The sequence below is a fragment of the Dromaius novaehollandiae genome, chromosome 3 (assembly GCF_036370855.1).
Source record: "Dromaius novaehollandiae isolate bDroNov1 chromosome 3, bDroNov1.hap1, whole genome shotgun sequence".
In the NCBI taxonomy this organism is placed as follows: Eukaryota; Metazoa; Chordata; class Aves; order Casuariiformes; family Dromaiidae; genus Dromaius; species Dromaius novaehollandiae.
The window spans coordinates 27,378,825-27,402,251 of NC_088100.1; the positions used below are offsets into that span (position 1 = coordinate 27,378,825).

The 23,427-nt window shown below is 41.3% G+C and overlaps 1 protein-coding gene across 2 annotated transcripts in view; it reads left to right on the forward strand.

The window, feature by feature from the left end:
* Positions 1–1,451: 1,451 nt before the first annotated feature.
* Positions 1,452–23,427, forward strand: part of HCRTR2 (hypocretin receptor 2) — a 32,976-nt gene continuing 11,000 nt past the window's right edge. Inside the window, exons 1-3 of one of the 2 annotated variants that reach the window (XM_064508586.1) lie at positions 1,452–1,924; positions 17,187–17,365; positions 18,791–19,034. In XM_064508586.1, coding sequence (XP_064364656.1) covers positions 1,696–1,924; positions 17,187–17,365; positions 18,791–19,034 — 652 coding nt within the window. In that variant the 5' untranslated portion in view covers positions 1,452–1,695. The remainder of the gene's footprint in view (positions 1,925–17,186; positions 17,366–18,790; positions 19,035–23,427) is intronic. The other variant, XM_064508585.1, reaches the window with a different exon arrangement.

Sequence of the window (23,427 nt, forward strand, 5' to 3'; positions counted from 1 at the left end):
TTTCTGAGTTTATGGCAACTTGGAAACAAATATTGAAGCCATGGAAAAACATTGTACCACATGAAACAAGCTGGAGCACAGGTGTGATATCTGTTACTGACCACCAAATAGTCAAGTTCTATGTCTGTTCACCATTAGTGAAGATCATGACAAGCTCCTGTACCAAATACACCTACATTCCTGCATTCTGAGGAGATCATAAATACCTTCCAAAACCTCATACCACAACTAATATACTCTTAGATGTTTTCATTATGTGCAGAGTGTCTAGTCTTTACTTATAAGGCTTGCAAAGTGTACCTTCCTAATCTATGTAAGATAGGTGGTGATCCTACCTTTATATCTGAGTATACCTCACTCATTAATGTATTTATCCTAAAAAGTCCTCTCAACTTTCCTGTGGAATAAAAAAGACATTTTTCTTCATTTTACAGAGAGGGAACCAAAGTGAAGAGAGCAGATATATAGAAACAGGTGCTCAATGGCAACAACAGGTGTGCATATGCTGTGTTGGACTTTGCAGTCAACAGAGCAGGCTGCATGCCTATAAAGAATGATTTAAGTGCGGTCTATAGCTAAGCACTAGAGTGTTTCTGAACTTCTGCCTCTCTATGATGCTCACGTGTTGGAATTAGAATAACACAATAGTTCATTCTTGTGGAAATGCAGACCCTACACGTAAATTACTTAACTGGATTAACTGAGCCAGGTGTGTCATTGCACAGCAGAAGCGGTGGTTATACCCTGCTCATTAAATCACCCAGCTAGGAAATGAAAAACCTAACAGATTACTTGGATATCAGGGTTTTTCCAGCCAGGAGGGACAAGTCCAGACTTCCTTTCCCTTCACTTTCAGGAATAGTACACTGGGCAAAATATGAATATAGTGAGGAAGCCATGACCAGAAGCCATGGGACCTACCATGCTGCTTCAGTAGCGCCCGGCTCTGGGCACTGCTCGGCGGCTCTCTGCCAGGTCAGCCCAGTCGGGAACAGCCAAACAGCGGGGAGCTGCTCTCCTGAGGTCCCGAGCGGGACGGCGGAGGCACCTCCGTGCGGGGAGCCTACACGCTGGGCTAAAGCCTACAGTGAGCCCTCACCATACCAAAACCCAACAAAACCACGCGCTTGTCTCTTCAGTGCCTTTTTTGATTTTTTCCACCGGGGTTAATGAATCTGTTTTGGTCACACAAGCAGCAGGACTTTTTGAGCGGCACCCTGAGGAGAGGGGCTCGTTAGCTACCCATTTCTGGACAGCTGCCTTTGCCCCACGGCCTCCCGCCGCCGCGGGTGAACTCGTGCCCTTAACGCCCAGGTGCCCTGAATTCGCGTCCTTTCCTGCGCGACGCCCAGCAGCGGGGGAGGAGACGAGAGGCGGCCGCGGCCGCGCGGGGGGACCAGAGGGGGCGGGGAGCGGCCGGGGAGCTCCGCGTGCGCGCCGCCACCGTGCGCGGGCTGCGGGAGGCAGCCGGCGCCGCGCGGAGCCCCCCCCCCGCCTCCCGCCGGGTCCCTGCGCGCCCGCGGAGCGGCGCGGGGCCGGCGCGGAGCCCAGGCTCGGCCCGCATTGGCTCCCCCCGCGCCCGCGTCACTTTCTGCCCGTCTCCCCGCGCGCCGGCAGTCGCGCGTCTCGATGGACGGGCTGGAGGGCGCGCCGGAGCGCTGAGCGGCTCTGCTCCGAGCCGGAGCGCCACCAGGGATGTCCGGCACCGGCCCAGAGGATGACTCCCCGCCCTGCAGGAACTGGTCGTCCGCTCCAGAGCTGAACGAAACGCGGGAGGCTTTTTTAACCCCTTCCGCCGACTACGACGACGAGGAGTTCCTGCGGTATCTCTGGAAGGAGTACTTGCACCCCAAGGAGTACGAATGGGCGCTGATCGCCGGCTACATCGTCGTGTTCATCGTGGCGCTCGTCGGGAACGTGCTGGGTGAGTTTCGGTCTTCAAAGTTGCCGTGCAGCCCGCAGGGCGACCGCCCGGCGGCTTTCCTCAACGGCTGGAGACCGGGCGCGTTTCTCACCTCCCGCCGCAGCCTCTGGAAACACGACTGTCTCCGGCAGCGGGAGCAAAAGTTAGGCGGCGCGAAGGACCCCCGGCGCGGGACAGCTCGCACGGGAATCGCCCCGGCTCGCCCGCGAGGGGCTCGGGCAGCGCCGCGGCCGCGGCGCCATTCAGGGCCGGCGCCGAGCCCCGCTCCGCCGCCGCCGGGCTCCCGCCCCTGTCCGCCGGGCCGGGGTGCTGAAACCGCCCTCCCGGCCCGCGGCGCTGGGGGAGGCGGCCCCGCCTCGCCCCCCACCGCCCGCCCGGGGGCTGCTGCCCCCTCCCCGCCCCGGCCCGCCCAGCAGAGCCCTGGAAATAACACACACACATATTTTTTAAGGGACAGCCTCGGGGGGAGGGCTGGCGGCGCCCCGCCACCTCCCTCGGGAGCCCCCAGCCCGGGGAGAGCCGAGCCCGCGGCGGCCCCGCGGCCGGGGCGCAACGGCCCCGAGGAGAAGAGGGGGCCCGGCGCCCTCCTCGCCGTTCATTCAGGGAAGCGAGGGGAGGCGGCACCTCGGAGCCCGCCTCCTGCCCGCGCCCGCCCCGCTCCCATTCACCCGTGAAGGAGCCGGCGGGCGGGGCCGCGGCCGCCCCGCGCCGGGAGGGGCGGCTCGGCGGCGGGAGCGGCGGCGGGGGGAGGAGGGGGCGGCTGGGGGGGGCCGCCGGCGCGGTTGCGGCCGCGCGGGGGGCGGCTGGGGAGGGGCGCGCGGCGGTTGCGAGCGGCGGTTGGGGCGAGGCGGGCGGCGGTTGGGGCGGGGCGCGAGGCGGCTGCGGGCGGCCCTTGGGGCGGCGGGGGAGGGGCAGGGGCGCCTTCCCGCACACGCGGTGCTGTGCGGGGCTGCCGCGGGGAGGCGGCGGGGAGGGGGCGTCGCTCTCGCTCGGTGAATGAAAGTTTCATTGAAAGCTGAGGGCAGAGAGGAGCGGCCAGCGGGAAGGTGCGGGGGGGGCGGGGGCGACGGCTGGAAGAGGGAGCGTTTACGGGAAGCCGCGGGGGTGGGTAGGGGGGTCGGTGTCACGGAGCCGGCGGGCGGCGGAGGCTCCGACCGGGCCGGCACGGGAGCCGGCACCGTCCGTTGCACCCCTCTGCCTCCCTCCGCGCCCGGCCCCGCGCTCCTCCAGCGCTACGGCTCCTCCGAACGGGCGCGGCATCCCGGAGGTGAGGCTGAGCTGCCCGGGTGTACCTCCGCCGCGCCGGCTTTTTAGCGGATCGTAAGAAAATGTGTTCGTGCCCGTGTCCGTGGGGACAGCGCACACCGGCATGGCTCGTGCCACCGCTGCCGTGGTGATTGCTGCTCCAGGGCGGTGTGAGCACGCACACACACACACGCACACGCACACGCACACACACTCTTGGGGCATCTGCATCCTGACCGACTTTTCCCTGTTACTGCAGACATTTCCATTTTATTTTGCTGATACTCGGATTAGCTGAGAATACATTCATCTTAGTGAATCCTGTATTTATGAATGAACACGCATGCAGTATGACCGCCAGGGAGCTGATTACGCCATGAGAATCCACTTATCACGGCCATTTGCATTTTTTATTTACATCAGTGGTATTTTCATGAAAAGAGTGGCGCACTAACGTACGGAACTCTGCCTTAAGGGTCTTTCATTCATGTTTTTAAAAAGGATTTATGTATGGCAGGGCTGTCATCTGCAAGCTTTGTAGGCTGCTCTAGCTAAGCTGCAAAGCTTTGAAGCCAAAAGCAAAATTTTGGAAGTCTTTTTTTTTTCTTTTAAAGGACTGATATTGCTGTTTTGTTTCTGTAATGGTGTGTTAACTGCTGATAAATACTGAATATGCACAAAACCAGTGTGTCTTTAGCGAAAGAGATTACATTATTCAGAAGCCTGAAAATCTGCTTATTCGCTCCATTGCTCGGTAGTGGGCTTGATAGACAGTGCTAATAGCCTTCCTAAAGAGGGTGTACTTTAAACTGAAAAGAAAATTGTCCTTCATTTTGATCCTGAGCAAAGAGTGTTTTTGGAAGGGATTTTAGGATCTGTCTTTACCTATTTACCTCCACCCGTTCTGTAAACAAGCTGTCCTCTAGCCTTTAAAGACTCAAGGTCAAATCTTCGGCTATAGGATCTCTCACCCTGTTTGCACTCTTTTCCCCGTGAAAGCCACGAGGAGAAACAGTTTTTCCTCTTTGCACTTGCAAACAGAGCCAATATTGGTGCCAATGTGGAAACGTTCCTCCCTGACATTTGTGTACATTATCTTTTTGTTTGGGACAGAAGTTGGCATTTGGCTGTCCAGCCACTTTTCCTTTGTGTTGGACCGGGTGCTGCTTCTGCCAAAGTTGCCTGCCGTTTGAAGTGCCTTTGGGGGTTACAGGGACCTCACCCACCCAAAGTGCTGCTTCTGTTTACAGGCAAGAAGTTGTTTATGGGGTCTGCAGGTGCAAGTGCTCATTAGCTGAACACTGTCTCATCTTTATGTAAGAAACCTCATAACGCACTGATTGCAGGCTCATGTGAATTTGGGGAGAGGAATGGATGTGGTTTATGCTCTTTTTCTGAAGACATTTTTTGCAGCCTTCTTTGTTTATTTGGCTACTGGTATCTGATATAAAGCAATACACATTCTGAAGTTTTCCAGGGGCTAACTATTCCTATTTGAAAAATCCATGTTCCAGGTTAATCTGGAATTTATTCCCGGACCACTGTCTTGAACACGACAGAAGTGTTTCTAATGAGAGTTTTAGTGGCTTATAGTGTCATCCTTAGTGTTGCAATGTGTTCCTCTGCTTAAGTCTGAGCAATGTTGCTGGACTGGTGTGGCATGAGAAGCCAACACTTTGGTTCTATTTCATCCACGTCCTATCCAGATAGCACTTAAGAAACCAGGGAAGACCTTTCCCCTACTTATATTGATCTGCAAAATGACATATCCATCTCTCACTTTCAGTACTGCATTTGCAGGGCACGAGGAAACTCATTGTGTCCCCTCAGTAACATCTGTACAAGTGGAAGGCACAGCACATCCCTCAGACATTAGCAATAGACTGGGTTAAAACATTCTGACAGTTAACAACAAAAGATAGAATCAGAAGCTTGAACTTTGATTGACATCTACTGGGCTTTTGGCTGAGCTGCACTGCAGGAATTCTCCCTACTAATAGGGAGAATAAGTAGCATATAACAAGGTCTGCATTGCCATATAGCTTTCAATTTAATTAGGAGAATTGACATGCACTGTCCAAACTGCTGCAAAAATAGCTAAAATGAAAACCATCAGCAAGTCCTTGCATTTGAATGCAAGTCGGATTATTACAGTCAAGTGCTTCGTGTCACCGATTCTCATGTGTGCCCACATTGGCTGCCCACCAGAGATTTCATCTGGAGCCACTGAAAAGAAACATGCCCTTATTACATAGTTGCATTTTGACCTTCACTCTAAAAGCTCAAGCCACAGATTATTTTTTTTTCCCGAGAATTACTGGCTGAGGTTTTAAGGTATAGAATGTGAACCCTGGGTGATAACATCAGCATGTGCTATCTCCATGTTGTATTTCATTTTCAATTGGTCACTGTGTATCTCTAGAAGCAGAATAGGTATTGAGGGTAAGGACTTTCTGTTTTGCACGCAAGATCAAAAGATATCTCTGCCACAGCCCAGGAATGGAGATCTTGCAACTACCTGGTGGTGCAAAACAGGACTTGTTAACTGGATATGTAAGCTGAGTAATTGTTTGTTTCTTCTTTATTAGAAAACATTGTTTAAAAATAGAAAAACAGAAAATTGAAGTAGGAAAGGTATTTTTAGGATGCACTGAGGTCTTTAGTCCCTGGACATGATCATTCCACTTTAACCAGTTGCAGCAGTTAGAAACTGGAATAAGACTGTAAGGGATTAATAGTCAATGCCCAACTCCATACATTTAACTGTTTATACAGGTAAAAAGGATGTGAATGATTCTTGTTTAAGTTGTTCATCAGAGTAGGTCAGAATTTTTCTGATGAAATGCTTTCCCTCAGGGAACACTCACTCGTTCATCAAAATCAAAACATACAGTAGACGTCACTTGGTTTCACCAAGACCCAGCACAGAACAAGGCAGCCTCCTGGTTTCCTGCCAATTGGCCTGCTGGGCCTCTTGGCAGCCCTCCTCGGAGCAAGCAGGAGCTGAGAGCCTGCCAGCTCTTAGCTTGACACTCCACAACATTGCTGGCTTCCAGGGCCTGGGGACACTGCAGAGCATTAGAGAGAGATCTCAGAGATTTTCTTTACTCACAGAATTTGGTGATATTTGTTTTTCTTTACAACTCAGAATAAAACTAAGTTCCATTGACAGAGAATTAGTCTTCTCCAGATAGGTTTATTGTCTATAATCTGTTTTATAGTAACTCCTAGCAACACGCTATGCCGAGATCTATACAGAACCCAAAAGCAGTTATTTCCTCAGAGTTCACAGACTGACTCATAGAGCTCAAGAGCATTTGTTTGTTATTTGCTGTAGTTTGATTTTAGGCCTGCTTTCTTCTTGGGTATAGAAGAAAGGTTTTGCTTATAATTACATATAACACCTGAGTTCAAATCAGTGTCTATCAACAAGCAACTGTAATCTCTCAAGTCTTTCTCTAACATGATTTTGAAGATATTTGATGAATTGCTGAGGTCTATGTATACATGCAAATGTTGGTAGAATAGGATGATTCACGTGTTCTCTTAAATGGTGTCATGATCTTCATGAATCGTTTTTGATGGCTGTAGATGAGGCATATTTCATTGCATTGTATTTTAAGTTATTTCTTTCCATTTTGTCCAGATTATTTGGGGAATCTGGCATTGAAAGGGCTTTAGATCTGTAATATCAGCATGAGATTCACTTTTATCTCTTAGATGGAGAGTAACTAGGATTGCTTAGTCGTATTTAAAAAGATACCACATAAGAAATGATATGGTACTCATATCATTTCATCTACCTGTGATGTAGAATGCATGAGTTTCATTTACGTAAGATGTAGAATTTCAACTGACATACATTGATGTTTGCATAATATCATGAGGATTACTAACAAGAAACAGCCATGCACAGCCTTGTGAAATACATCAAGAGCAGAAATATATTAAAAGATGAAGCTGATTTAAAATTATGCCTATTTCTCTATAGATTTTCATATCCAGATGCTTAACTCTAGTTCTACTATATAATCCTTCTGACCAGAGAGTCCAGAGGGGACACAGCTCTATTTCCCACTAGCATCCTTTATGTTGAGAGGCGACTCTGCGTAGTATGAATGGTGCAGTCCTATTGTACCTGACTCTGAAAAAGGGCAAAAGGGTGGGGACTGATGAGACTGAAGGGACTGAAGGAAGATGAGCTCCAAGAGGTCGCCTGCCAACTTGAATGTTAATACAAATTTTGTTGATTTTCATTTCAGTTCTTCTAAAAGAAATGACAGTTACATCTGTCTGGAGGCTGCTCTTATAGTTGGATAAAAAAGGAATCTACTTGATAATGTTTTTTTAGTCAGTAAAATAATAAGCAGTTTGACTACTTGTATTCTAACATCATTCCAAAAGACGCTAGTTCTGCTGTAAACTATTCAGTGATTAAGGAGGAGGACTAGAATTTAAACAAATGGAAAAGGCCTCAGTCTCAAGGATCAAAAACTATAAAAATGCATTGAAAGAGAAATAAAAATTATATTATTTTTCCAAGGCCTCTCATATCCTGTTTAACTCACACTTACCTTTGATTGTGTTGGTCTTATTTGTGGGGCTGCATGTGTATGTTGGAAACTGAAAATTTTGGACTCCTCTTCCATTAAACTCTCTTCCTTTCTTCTGTCTACAGCACTGCTGATGAAATCTCTCTTATATCATAAGCCTCAGCCTAAGGGCTGGCTACTCGACAGCTCCCTCAGAAGAGCTAACTAACACCAATTAGTCATAAATGCCAGAACATCAGGTGAGGTGGAAAGGGAAAGCACACTAACATGCATTTGACAGATTAAATAGGAAGTAAATAGCAAACTCTTCAGCCAATGCACAACACTAGTGAGATTGCTAAAAACAGTAGACCCATGTCTACCAGGAACTGAGCAGAGACTATCAGATCATATTCATTAGGTCAGTGATGTACCCTTCAGACAGAAGTGTCTTTGGAGCATTACCAAATGAAATGTAACTCAAGATTGTTGTCACTTCTTGCTTTAACTCACCATCTTTTCAAAATGGAAAGTTTTGGAATGCTGCTTAGTTTTCTTTTAAGCAGTGTTTATTGTCTGTGCTGCATGTCAAGTGAAGCGTTTTTCTGGGTATTTGTTAGCAGCTGATTTACTTGCTTTCAATACTGTACTTCTCACAAATGGAATTTGTCATAGAACAGCAAGAGCCGGCTGTTCCCCTGGGAAGGCGAGCCAGGAGCCGAGGGTGACAGCCAGGCCAGCAGGGCAGTGCACTCACCGGCAAGGTCACAGCCCCCAGCACCCAAGCAAGGAGAGCAGGGCAAGTCCAGTGACAGTCACCAGGGTCAGCCACAGCCCAGGGATCACCAGGCAGGTCTGTAGGGACGAGACAGGTCTGAGGTTAAGCCAAGAAATCAAGTCAGTGGGTCAGGATAATGACCTGGATCAGCAAGGCTCACGACCAGGCACAGGCACGCTTGCAACACGGTCTCTGCCAGAGCTAAGGGCAAGAGCCTGAGCTCAAATGCAGCTCCCAAGTAAATAACAGACAACCTCACAGCTCTCACTGATGCCTCCCAATCTCTTTTCCCAGCAGTCTGACCCCATCTTACATGGCTGCACTGTATGGGAGTTGGCCTTGGGCTCAGGTGGCCAAACCCCAGGCTAGAGGAAGGGGCTGCAGATCCAAGTGGTGCATTTGGCCCTGACAAAGCTGTCCTCTGCCTCGTGGTTCTCAAAACAGACTTCATGGGTTTTAGCCCACTTTTCGGAATACAATATTGGCAATGTGGATTTATCGTGTAGCTTCAGATGTTTTATACTGTGCAAGATATTCGCTATAGCATTCCACTGGCATAGTGAATTGTATTTTCTTTGTATAGTCTAAAGAAAAGGAATTCTTACACCCATATTAGAAATAAACAGGAAAGGGTTTTTTTCCTAATGTAACTCCATTTAATGCTGACTGATGGATGCATTTTGAAGCATAAGGTTTCAAAGTTGCACAGCATTTCAGTCACAAAGTTTACCTTAATTTTAATGAGCCACTTGGATTTCAATTTGAATCATATTGAAGTATGGAATCTTTTCATTGTAGAATCATACAGTATGACATTTGTATTTAGGGTCCTTACATCTCTAACATGCATTGTGTGTCAGCATTTTGTAGGCTTTTTATTGTTATTACAGAGAGACAAATAAGTTCTTCAAATGTGATTATTAAATCACTGATCATTCAGTATAGCCAGCTCTGCAGAGATGACCAGAAATGTCAATTCATAGTTGTAATGATGCGTGTGTGTGCGCGCGGAGGGACAATTCATTTTTTTAGTCAGTATAGTTAGCTCAAGAAACTGTGTGATGGTGCCTCTCAGTTCCTCTACAGATGACCAAAACTGGGATTTTTGGCAGACCGTTTTTACTGCATAGCTGATCTTCTGATAATAACTCCCATTCCCATTAGACTGTTAATTGTCTAAGATTATGTAATGGGACTAAGTTAGAAAATGAACCCCGTGCCAATTATATGATTGTGCTATTACTCCCAATTCTGCTTTGTAGAGAATAGCTTCCAGCAAGCATAATTTGGTTCTTGTGTTCTTCTCTAGCACCATAGTAATGAGGCAGTACATAATATATAGAAGTGGATAGGAGAACACAGAAGTAATCAACAAACTCCAAATCACAATTCCTTTTAAAAGCCAGAGTGCAATAGAGCACTTGGTAGCTAGAAAGCATGTTAGGAATTACATTGCTATAAGCAGAGTAGTTATTACATGCCTACTTTTATTTACGTAGATTTTCTTTGTCTTCTGTGGGAGACAGTTCCTCATAAATACATTTTAGCTGGGCTGACAATCAAGAAAATATTTTAAGATTTCATTTTTTCAATGTTATTCAAATATATTTCTTACAATTTCAGTATATTTCTAGACTTTTACTAGAAAAAAGTGATAGATTCCCCCTCACATGGACTTTTTTACTTATGATGCATAGGCAGCACGTTCTAACCACCTACTCCTTTTGTAATGCTTCTGTGATTTTGTTCAAATCTGTTGATGTGTTTCTAGTGTGTCTTATGAAGAGGAGCTATCAACTCACTGACAGACTATGTGATTCCTTTGTATATACAGCCAAGAATATTATCCATCTTTTCAGCTGTCACATCACGTATACAAGGACAGTTCTTATCTGCTGGGCATTATTATCAACTGTAGAATTTTTTCAATATATTTTTATTACAACAAACATTGTATAAAAAGCATATTCTCTTTATGTCACTATTTCTATTAGTTTTTCAACCTTAACCTGATTCTATGATAGATTTGTTTTTTTCTAGATAAGATTAGTTATGTAAAAATGAAGTAATGTGTGAGTCTAGAACTTAATAGTTGGTAAGAGATTGACAGCCTAGGAAATAGATATCCTCTTCTTCTTCACAGATGCAGTCTTTGTGTTTCAGATCTTTTGTTCTTGCTGCTGGTCTCAAAAATCCCTAATTAAATATCCTCTGCAATTTAGTCAAAATGCTTCTCTCCCCTTAATCAAGATCATCATTAAAATTATTGAAAGACTCACAGAGCTTATCTAAAATAAGTAAAATAAGCTTAGACTTAGGCACCTAATTTTTGTACTCTTAAATTAAAGCAGAAGGATTCTCAATCATGAATAGATCATACTGACAGTAGTTTCAGTCATAGCATTTTCCCTTCCAATAGTGTACATTCATTCAGTGTCTGAGCGGAGGCTTTAGCACACCAAAATCACATTTGGTTGCCTATCTACCCAGCTTTTCTTTCAGTGTGATTGTGTTGCTAGACACCTCACCATCAAGACCTTGATTCACAGTAGATAATGTCATCACACAAAAAAAGAACAAAAGGGAAAATACCATATAAGGAACCAATTATTTGGCTGGAGGGGGGAGGAGGGCAGGAAGGAGGAGGGGACAGCATATAACCCAAATCTATTAAACACGTATTTCTTATAACTGTTGTTTATAAATCATGATGAAGTAAAGTTCTTTAGAAGTTTTCTGCCTCATACATTTGAAGATGTTATTGGTCAGTGCTTATAACCACAGAATTACTTCCATATGACTTCTATGTACCAATATTATGATATTTTAGACAATTGATTGTGATATTAAATTAATAAAGCAAAAGTAAGTCATCAAATTTGTTATGATGAAGAAAGAAAAAAATAGTTCTTTATTTATATGCCTTTGGGATTGAACATTCTTATTCACCAAAAAATGAGATAAGAGGTGGTGTCATTCATTTATATGTGGAAATGTCAGGTATTGCTAGTTATGGAAATTATTTTTTTATTTGGACTGAGAAGTCCAACTGGAAGTTCATCCATTGGATGAGGTTGATGAGACTTCTGTAGTGTTAGAGAAATGGTTTAGAGCTAACATGTAGAAAATAATTGACAGCTGAGCCAACTATTTTCCAATGGAAGGACTGTAACATAGTGTTTAATATGCCCAAGACAGCCTAAATCTTCCAGGATGCAATCAGCTGCATTTTATACCAGCTGGAGCCTTTGTATTGTTTTCATATTCAGCTTCAGATACAATGAGTTATGCTAATTGAATAGATGGCATTACAGCCTCTAATTAAAATACCCCAGGATACTAAACCAACAAGGATTAAATTTATACATGAACAATACCAGTCTAAAAACCTCACCATACTGTGATATTTGAGAGGGTTTTTTCTTCAGGAATATAATGAGGTACCTGAAGCTTTCTTGATGGCCTTCACATAGCATCTGTCTTAAATTTTTTCTCTGATTTGAATTTGTTGTGTTCAGTCCTTCACGAGACTTGCCCGTGAGACTTTTTTTGAGGGAGATGATGAGCATTTGGAGGGGTGAGTTCTGAAAGAAACTTCACTGTAATAGAGCTCTTCACTGGGGAAAGCCGCCACAAGTTTTTCCAAACAGAGTCAGCCAGCAACTCTATATAGTTTCCAAGCCTTCACTGACACTGTGTGGCAAAGGTAAGAATAGCAGTTGTTTTGCTTAAAGCTCCTCTCTTAATTCTGATAAAAGAAACTGAAGGCATCAGTGGTGAGAAATTTTTATGCAAGGAAGGAGTTATGACAGTATGATTATGTAACCACTAAAAAACCAGATGCTCTTTGTGATGACTGGCCTGTTTGTTTTCATTTGCAGGAGGGTTACTAACTGTAACTTTGAGCATTTTTATAAAATAAAAACTAAAATACAAAAAATAATAAAATAAACTGGGCAGGTAATTGCATTCCAATAGAGAGTTATAACAGTTTTGAAGAACTTACAAAATAAAGGAGCTTTTCTCAGATTCATTTCTCTCACATTTTTCTCCTACTTTTCTTTGAATTTCTGATCCTCCCTTCTTCACTGCCCATGTTAATATTGTGCCTCCTGCTTTCTAACTCACACTTGTAGCTGGGTATATCAAAGGTCATGTAAAAGATTTGCATATAATGTTAAATCATGATTTTATTCGGGGCTATTTTTACTAGTTCATAGATTTTCAGTTGAGGTCCAAAGAGTTTAAGACACTATATTGTGCCCTAGCTAAGCAGACATCCTCTTAATTCTGTGCTGTCTTCCAGGTTTTTTAGGAAGGCTGGTGCTGGCCTCATCTCCTGCTGTATGATTTTGGACTACTTTTTGGTAAAATCCACTTCCAGCTGAGAATCTTTACTACCTGTCTCTTCATTGCTTCTCTAAGCTCAGCAGAGAGCTATTGCTCTCTGCCATTTCACTCTGGTTGGTAGATAGCATTTCTTACTCTATGAAACTTCCCTTCTCTAGCATGTTTGTTTAGGGCTTATATGGAAGCTGAGTGCCTTCATTTCCTTGCAGGACTGGCTGAGACGGAAATGGAAATGCATATTTAAAGGAGTGAGAGAGGAGTAGAGAGAAGACAAAATCCCCCTGTTCTGATGTTTAGCCAATTATAATATATTCAGTGGCATATTCAGACTACTTTGCACTCCCAGAAAAAGATTAGCTTTTGAATATAGCATAGAGACACTTTCTTGATCATCTGCTAGATCATCAGCATATGAATGAAACTGTTGTCCAGGACTGTTGAACAAGCTTAGCACTGTAGTAGACTCAGAAAGATATCAAGTCTGGAGAGGAATAAATTGAACTAACTTTCTGTCATTTACATCATTCTGTCCTATTCATAGCAAATCCTTATAGTTCTGTTTATCCTTACACTTAAAGAAAACACCATATACTTGCAGAGGTTCAAAGCAATACTTCAACCAGCAGAGGGCGATGAGTTGGGGGAAAAAAGGCTGACTGTCATTTTTAAAATACTTTCTCTTCAGAGATTTTTATAACAGCCTCTCTTGCACATACTCATTTTCTGTATACATTCATGCAATAAGTTGCTGAGAGACTTCTTAATTATTATGGTAGTATGTAAACACATAAGTTAGGATGTTATTGCACTAAGCACCATACAAAGAGAGAACGGAAAATGGTCTATGCTGCAAAGAACTTATCAGTTCAAAAGGGGAAACAGACAAGTATAAACAGAGGAACCTAAAGTAACAAAATATCTTACATTTCTATGCTTGTAAATCAACTTTCCTCCACCTTTTAGGTGCCTCTTGCCCCTACAGACTAGAATTCAAAGGAATTAAGAGCTACTTTCTAGATTACTACTCCCTGAGTAGCAAGGGGAACAGTCTTTTATATTTCTCTGAGGAATAGTAGGCACTGGAGTTCATCTAAATTCCATCCTTGATAAGCCAGTGTGACATGGAAGTCTTAGTACAGAGCTGAGACTTCGGAAGTCCATGTTTCTTACTCTGGGTCTGATTTACTCAATGGCCTTTGCTGACTTCTGTACTGTGCTTTGCTTTACTCACATCTAAGATGAAAATTTTCTTAGCTGCCTGGGGTATTGTAAGGATTCATTTCCTCATACTGATAGAAAGCTTTGAATACAACATGCAAAATGCTATGAATTCATTTTTGGTACTGTCTGTGGGCAATGAGATTAACCTCACATTTGTTACTTTTTGTGGATTTTTTTTACCAAAAATAATATTTACAACCAGATTCTTTCCCCAAACATGGCAGCACAGGAAGAAGAATGGGCTTTGTCAAAGAGTACGCATATCTGCTTAAATCTGGCACATTTAGGCACTGACATCTTCTGCTGGAAAATAGGCACTCGTATGAATCAGTTAGCAGTGTAAGACTGTTGAAAAACATAGCATGAGAAAAAAGCAGCTGAACCTTGAACCTTTAAAACAAGATCTTATTTAACTGTTGCCTATTGTTAAAAAGTAGCAAATACAGAAAAACCTGGATGCTTGATATAACTTTTGCCTAAGACAAGACGGTACCATACTTTCAATATGAATTAAATTCAAGACAAAGAGAAGGCCATAAATAAAAGCCAGAAGCATTAACATTGTTGAAAGTGAAATGGTGTTTGCAATTTTTTTCCAGCATTCCTGATGTCAGTGAAATTCCAGAGAGGCAGCAATGTACTATCTCCCCTGTTACATGCTACCTCTACACTACCTCAACTTATCATTAGTCATTGTTGTAAGTTATAACCGTATGGATCAAATAAAAACAGTAAAGCCCTGAACAGTTATTTTGTAACTACCATGTGATGCTATACAAATAATTACTTCATTAGGTAACTTAAAATACCCAAATGAGCAGTCAAGACAATTAATATGGTATTTCCTTTAAGCTTTGATTTATAAGCACTGCCTTTCAGCTATTTGAGGCCAGAGTGAAGAAGAACTGAAATTCTGTATCCACAAAGAACACAATAGAAGAAATGAAAGATGTGACAAATTTTCTCCAACAGCAGTCCAAGGACAGGAAAGAGCCTTGCAAGGGGGATTTGACTTGAATTTACAGTAGCATGATGGATGTATATCAAAGATTAAATCTAAGCAAGCTATATTTTGAAATCCTAGATTTTGCATCCAAGTCTGCACAGGTCAGAAGACAAGAAGAGCATCTATTGTGGCACAACAGGGTTTTACGTGAGTCTTGGAAGCCTGCTTCCTAAAAGGATAGTTGATAAAATCAGCTTCTCTTAGAGAAAGTGAAGGCCACCTAGCCCCTCTCTACTTGCCCTAAATTATCCCCAAATGTCCAAGCTTAGCCTTCATGAAGGAATGTTCCAGTCTTAGCTCCTACTAAAGCTTTAGTAAAGTCTTGAATCAATATTGCGCCAATTTTGGGGCAATGCACTCTGACAAATAAGTTGTGATCCAATTTGAGGAACATCCAGAGAACAGCAACAAGGATGGTTGCAATAGCTCTGAAAATGATCAGCAGTAAAAGGTGAAGATATCTGAAGTTTATAGCCTGAAAAGATGACTGGGAAGAAACGTGATAAACAGTCTCCACATATGTAAAACATTGCCTGAGGGAAAAACTGTTCTTTGTTGCCAGCTGTGTACAGAAAAAAAAATATATAAATAGCAGCAAAGGAGAAGTAGATTACAAATAGAAAATCTTTTTTTATAGGGAGGATCATTAAACACTGGAACATATTTAAGACAGGCATGAAATCTTCCCCAGTAACAGACTTTAAAAAATGAACTTGCCAAGAATGGCTTAGTAGTAGTCTTACCGTAGTTGTGTTGGTCTAAAGACTTAAGTGACACAAGATTTGCAGGGTGAAGTAATATATTTTATTATATCAGCTGATGCAGCTGGAAGATGCACACAAGCTTTCAGGCACACCGTTCTTCTTAGGATCTAAAGAAGCACCTGATCTTGACAGATTATGTGCCTTAAAATCTGTCTATTTTTTTTCCAACTGTGTTAGTTTAATAAAAGGATGGCTTAACTCTAGCTGATTCTATTTTAGATTTGGACAACCTCCTGAGAACCTTCTCACTCTGTTCTGGAGTGCTCTGTGATCTGCTTAACATATCTGAATTGAGCCTAGTGCTATATCCTGAAAGATTAAGGAGACTTTGAATCTTCTTCCAGATTTACATGATGGATGAATTACTCTTTAAAGGAGAAGAACCTTTGATGTACAATGAATTGTATTGTTTTCTTACAAGAAGTATTGTGGTATTTCAGGAAAATTTTGTAGATTAGTTTTTAAAGAGCTTTTAGTGATTGAAGTCTAGAAAATTTGAAAGCTATCAAATGCTCCTATCTCTTAGGGTTTTACTTCCCAAGTTATTCTAAAACTTATTTTTTTTCAGGCTAGCTTCTCAGACTCAATTTTGGCGTTTCTAATGTATTATCTTATGCATTTAGTGCCACCATGTTCAAGGAATGATTTGCCTCATTTATAAAAGCCTTTCAAATTTGAAAACAAAAGATATGAAGCAATCTTTAAAGGCATATCTTGTAGAGTATTTGCTACATGCTGCTTTTGATCACAATAGTCGTGATCAAAAATATACCACATTTAAAATGGTTTGCACTTAATACTCTAAAAATTAATTTATTTACTTACCTCAAATCCCAAACACCTTTTGCCTAGACAACAGTTACAGATTTTCTGCAGATACAATGGATATAGTATACATAGCAAAATATTTTACAAATTATTGCGTAGATGCCATGCCATTTACAAGACTCCATGTGGTAGCATTTTAAATTGAGAATTACATTGTCATAAAAAAATGAATTTTTACAAATGTAGACATGTATTTCCACAGAATATAGCCAAGTGATTAAAACAGACATGAAGACAATTATTTTAACAGTTACTGAAGTTAGTACTTGCAGTAAAATAGGCAGCCTTATACATCACATTAATATTTCTCATGTTGTGGTCTTTGGAGAACTACTCTTTGTGTATTGAGATTCTCCCCATGTACTACTCTCTTGTTTCCACTCTAACACAAAACACATTTTTTATCCTAAACTACATATTCAAGTATTCTTTATTAAGCAAAGGACATGTTTCCTTTAATTCCACAATGCAAAGTGTTTTCTTGTTGAAGCATTGCCTAGGTTATTCGTAGCACACTAACTTTTCTTTCCAAATTCAGTTTGCTTTGCAGTGTGGAAGAATCATCACATGCGGACAGTTACCAACTATTTCATAGTAAATCTCTCTCTGGCTGATATTCTGGTCACAATTACTTGTCTTCCAGCGACTTTAGTAGTGGACATCACGGAAACTTGGTTCTTTGGGCAGCCTCTCTGCAAAGTGATTCCCTACTTACAGGTATTGTATTACTGTGTTTGCACACACACTACCATTGTTATGAAAAAAACCAAAAGCATATTCCTAATCAAGATTGTGTGATGGAAGTTTATCTCAGCTAGAGTAGATCTCTCAGGATACCTGCATAGGACTAAAGGACTGTTCCACATGTGAATTATATGTTTATGCTTAATAAATATTGTTCTTGATGCAACTGATTGGTAGACTTGGACAATACATCTACTGGAACAATTGCCCGATGCTCTTTACTCTGTGAGATCATTTAAATAATTCAGAAAGGATATAAAGTAATAAAATGTAAGTAAATAGAATTACAGGCATTTATACTCTCTGTATGTGAACAGGAACATCTAGTAAGTGCCCATGACAGAGAATCAGACCCTCTGAAGAACTCTGAACTGAGTTTATACTTTAATATATACTTAGTGACTTACTGAGCATTATTTAGAAATAGTCAAAGTATCCTCATGCCCTGGAAGCTGATCACATTGTGTCCCTTAAGCAATTATTGTCACTGTTCACTCATAATCAGTGGACTTAGTTATGAGAACATATCCATCAAAATGATTGGCACCTTTTCTAAGTATATCAGGTTAGATGAACAATCTGGGCTTACTAGAATGACAAGTTGTTTGGTCTTGCAGTCACTATAAATCAAAAGAATTCAGCAGAATTCCAAATGTATCCAGCACATTTAATGTTTTCAGTGGATCCACTGTATGTTCAGGCTGAAGAGCCACATTGCCAAGGGGAATCATTCTCCAGCAAGTATATCCTCTACTGGATAGAATCAAGATCACAAACTTCTTTCAAAGCCTCCTTTCTAGTGGAAGAAAATCTGAAGCAAAAGTGAAATGATCACCTAATGTATAGAGTGAAAGAATAAAACCGAAGTCACAGATCATTTCCTATATTGAATAGAAGGGTAAAATGGCTTAGTTTGCTGTAGGCTGATTGATTGTTTTTTCATGAGAATTTCCATTCTTCCTGTGAAAACTGGAAAAGCAAAATGATAATACTGGTATCTTGAGTACAGCATATAAAAACAAAAAAAAAGTATTCTACAAAATAAAAAAAGGATTATGTTTTAAAAGTAATTTTTCAGATAATGTTTTGTAAATTCTAAGTTGCGTAATTTTATTCTTACAGCATCTGACCCTGCTACACCTCTTCACCTTGGGTAGCACCTTAATTTGTGAATTGTCCTATTGAGTCCAGTGGGACTGCAACAAATGGGAATATCACACAAAATAAATAGGAGATTTATACATTAGTTTGTAATTCTGTAAGAAGTGATTTAAAAGGAAGACATTTTTCCTGGGAATAATTTCTACTTAATACTGCAAATAAAGAGCTAACGATGTTGAAAATATAACTCATTCTTAAAATTCTGAGAAAGTTTATATACTATTTTCTTTTCTTTAGACAGTTTCAGTCTCTGTGTCTGTACTAACACTGAGCTGCATTGCTTTGGATCGATGGTATGCAATTTGTCACCCTTTGATGTTTAAAAGCACAGCCAAGCGAGCAAGGAACAGCATTATAATTATCTGGATTGTGTCCTGCATCATAATGATTCCTCAGGCTATTGTTATGGAGTGCAGCAGTGTGTTCCCAGGACTAGCCAATAAAACCATCTTATTCACAGTGTGTGATGAACACTGGGGAGGTGAGTGTATCATTGACCATAAACACTGAATTTGTACTGCTATTATGTAATAAACATATCAGAATATATTAAAATGAAGTCAGATTGTATAAGCATATCACAAAATGTTAATTATATAATCTTTCCTAGAACTACTGCTTTTCAAATACTCTGAAATTACAATTTCTTTTGTATTGCTAAGACTAAAAGTACATTTGAAACCAAGCTTAAATGGATGAGGCTGTCTTGTGTCTTGACCATGTTAATGCTTCCCAGAGGGGAAAACTCTTCCCACCCTTCAATACTTCTGCTTATATAATTCTTATTGATTGATGGACATTGCAAATAATTCAAAGGCTGCAGTATTTAGCCTTCAGAAATAACTACATGAGAATAGAACTTCTATTTACCTGAGATACTGATTTTACTAATTGCTGATATTTGATTTAGTCTTTATAGAAATCTTCTGTGACTTCAATACAAATTGTATGTCACTACAGAATTTAGAGATGTCATTAATATGGGGAGGAAGGTTAGTCTGCAATTTGGAATTTATCATGGACAAGATTATTTAAGTAACTTGGAAGGTGTAGTCAGTTTCAAATGATTTCAACCAAGAAGTGTTACTCTGCTTGTCCAGATTAACTTTGAATCTAACTTGTTATGTGTTTGAATTCAAGTGTGAGAATTCCTAAGGGTTGCATGGGAGCAACTGCTTCTGTTTTGTCTGCCTTCACCTAGCAAGTAGAGCTAGGCACCCCCTTGAATGGTTCATATCCAGCTCTGGTGGGCCTTGGCACAACTCCAATGCTAACAGAGTATATGAGTTACATGCTGTGACTCTGACACTGGATAAAGTGGCCACCAGTAATACCATTATTCACACACAGGAATATAAAGCCAAGTTTGCCAAAGCGTGTAACTGAGGGGTGCTTGGTTAATAGCCTCAAAGCAGACTAAAATACAATCAGATTCTCTTTCAGAACTGTCCCTGTACAGAAAGGCTCTAGTCCTGTGAACAATTAAGATAAATTAGTTTAAGCCGTTTGAACTGATGAGGGCTCTTCCATGTGCTGTTCTGAAAGTTCCTTCTCTGCAGGGCCGGGGCAGGGGATGAATGAGGAGATGCCAGCCATCACATTCCCTGTTCTTTATCTCCTTCATCTCAGCTGGTCCTCTGAAACAGGGCAATGGCTGGTAGACATGGCCATTAGCTACCTGGCAGCCGTTCAGGCAAGGATGTGCTGCAAGTTTGTAGGTTAATGGAAACCTCTGTTAATCTATGAGTATTGTACTCACTGTTTCATTGAAGAGGACATGTCTGCTCTTTACTTCTAATGTTCTTTTTTCATCTGTGAACAGTTTTGTATCCCAATCTGATGCTGGATGCTGCAGTGTTTATGTGACTATTTTCTTTCATAGCATGCACTCAGGGTACAATTTGTGTTCATCCATTTTGTTTGAAAGCTAATTATCCATGCCTTCATCACTTCAAGGTTAGATCTGCAGCAAAGATTCTTTTAATCAGCATAGGAAATGAAAATGATGGAAAGCTCTGCAGTTAATTAATTAGGGAGTCAGAAAAGCATTTTATCAGGAGAACACAATCCCAAAATTTCAAGATCTATATTGGCCACTTTTTGATTTCCAACAGAGAAGTGTTAACTTTCAAAGGACAGAGTCTGTAGTAGCTCTGGAACTATTTTAAAGAGTGCCTCTTGTTCCTTTCTTCACTAGAATAGTTGCAGCCCACAGATATGCTTGAGCTGAAGCACCCACTATATAAAAGAAAAAAAGCTCCCACATGTGTTTGCAAGACCCTACCCTTCTGGATTGTATTTGTCCAAAATGAAATCTAACAATCTTCTGACTATGTTATGAGTCTCAACTCAGACTTTTGGAGAGGTAGAAAGGGGTATGACAAAGGCAAGTACTTATGCACAGAATGAAGTTCTTTCTGTGTTTGGCTTCAGAAATGAAGTGCCAACACTCTAGAATGACTTTTGTTTTATGTTTTTTTATTAATATTGAATATAAAATGAAAATAATTTTACATTAAAAATACATGGAAGTTTTCTGAAGTAAGAAGATTTTTATTTCACTTAAAAATAACAATCCTGATTGTTATTAGATTCTGATGAAACCTTTGCAGAGTATTGCATGTACTTCAACTACCATATGTCCCAAGGGTGTTAAACCGCAAACTGCCAAGGTTGGGACTGTAAAAGGGGGTGCTTAATGACACTTCCCAAAGTGTTTTGGAAGCCTGTACTAGTTTGGGGGAAGGCAAAGTTGTTGAAACATGAGGTACTGTGGAGGAGTAACAGACAGGAAGCTGTATCCAGGAAAATGTTAGAGATGCCAAAGCAAGTGACAGTGCTGCACCCTACCCAGACTTAGGTCCAGCTGTTGAAATCCCCATAAGTCTGCTGAGTGGCTGGAAGGACAGTCTGTTCAACACTGTGACACTTGGATTGCCTTAACAGTGATCAAATAGTGGCCAGCCTGACTAATAATAAGATTTCAAGTATGCTATTGGAGAGCTGCCAGTGACTGCAAATAGAGCAATAGTTCAGCCTAAAACAAGGCTCAATTTATTTTTAATTGCTTCTGCTATTCCTGAATATGAAATTCATTGCTAATTCTGGGCTGAGAGTTTTCTCATTTCTAGGACTGCCTAATAACAATATTTTATTTGGGAATGCAGAAAGATCCAACATGTGACCTAGGCAGACTCATTTAAGGAGCCAGGGCTGGCCATAGTTCTATAGGAGTCTGTAATTGCTATGTGCTGAATTTGATGATAAAGTACCAAAATAAAAGAAATATATATTGAAACAAGTTCATCACATGTCCAGGCCAGCTAATCACATTCTCTTACAGCTGTTCATGAAAAGAGTGTTAGCCAAAGTGTGCCAGCCAACCTCTTTGCATATGATAGAAAGAATATGAAGATAATTCTTTCCCAATACTATGTGGTTGAATGGAAACAAAGGGAGGACTTTCTGTATTCCATTTCCTCCTAGATTACTCATAAAATAGTAGAAAAACGTATTTTTTTATTGTGAAGAAAGTAACACAGCTGGAAATTGCATTATTACATGAAGGTTTATACATGCAGTTTATCTAAGTATTCAGCAGTTAATTCTATAATACTAATTATTACCTGCAGTGCAGAAAGACAAACAGGTTCTAAATCTTGATCCATGACTCTTCCTTAGGTGTACTTTTCAACTATTAAACATGCACAACAATTAGATTGCATAGTGTTAGAAACTTTGGGAGTTCCGATTTGACCTAAAACAGGCTAATTTGAGTGATACTAAAGAGCCCATAAATTTCTGATGTCCAGAATAAATACAAGGAATGAGAACATTCAGACTACACAGTTTCAAGTGATTCAAAAATGTAGAATTTAAGGCAAAACTTCTGGGCCATTTTTATGCAGGAGTTAGAATATTGTTAATACTAAATTATGCTTTGTGGTATAATGAATTGATAATACAAGCATAATATATCAGGTTTTAAAATGTGACTTTATTATTAGCAAGCTGTAACTACAGTGATATAGGAACATTAATCAGAAGGCATTATGTTGTGTAATCTGATTTTTTCTACTGCAGGCACCCACTTCCTAATATCTCCATCCATTAGGCTTTATCCTAAAAGCATACTTTTTTACCTGTCTTGCTTCTCCTTATTGGTTACTCCAAAACCTAACAGAAAATTTCCTGAGACTAGAGAACCCAGGATCCCTCCACAGATGCTCATAAAATCTTGATAGTCTTGTTATTTTTCTCTATTGGTATTCTTAGAGAAGCTGTCTAGAGCCAAAGAATTTCATTGTACATCTGTGGTTTAAAGGAATATTTCATCTGTTAGACATATTAAAACCGTTTGAGCTTAGGTGTGTGTATGTGTTTAGTAAAATTCTGGCAAAATCCACAAGACATAGTTTCACACCTCTTCCTCCTTGCTTCGTTGAAGAACGGCCTGGAACTGGAATACAGTACTGAGAAGGAAGCTTTAAAACAAATTTTTAAATTTAATAAACCCTGCAGCAGACAGAAGAAGGCGTGTTTCAACATATCATTTATCAGGCAGAGTAACCATACTATCTGACTGGTACTGAGTAGGAATGCTGACCTCAGTCCAATCCCTGTGACCACTTGTTTTCTTTTTCTCCCCTTTCCCCTTTTCAGGAAAAGAAGAGCCAGTAACCCAAGAATCATTCATTTCTTCTTAAAAAAAGATGGCTTTTGCAACTAAGAATGATCTCCCCTGTCCCAAAATCTGTTAAGTGACCCATAGAAGGCAAAGATGCTTTTCTCCCCTTCTGCTTGAGAGTAAGAGGATCAGAGGTTCCAGTCAGGCAGCTGATATATCACCAACCCCAAAGGCTGATTGATGTTCT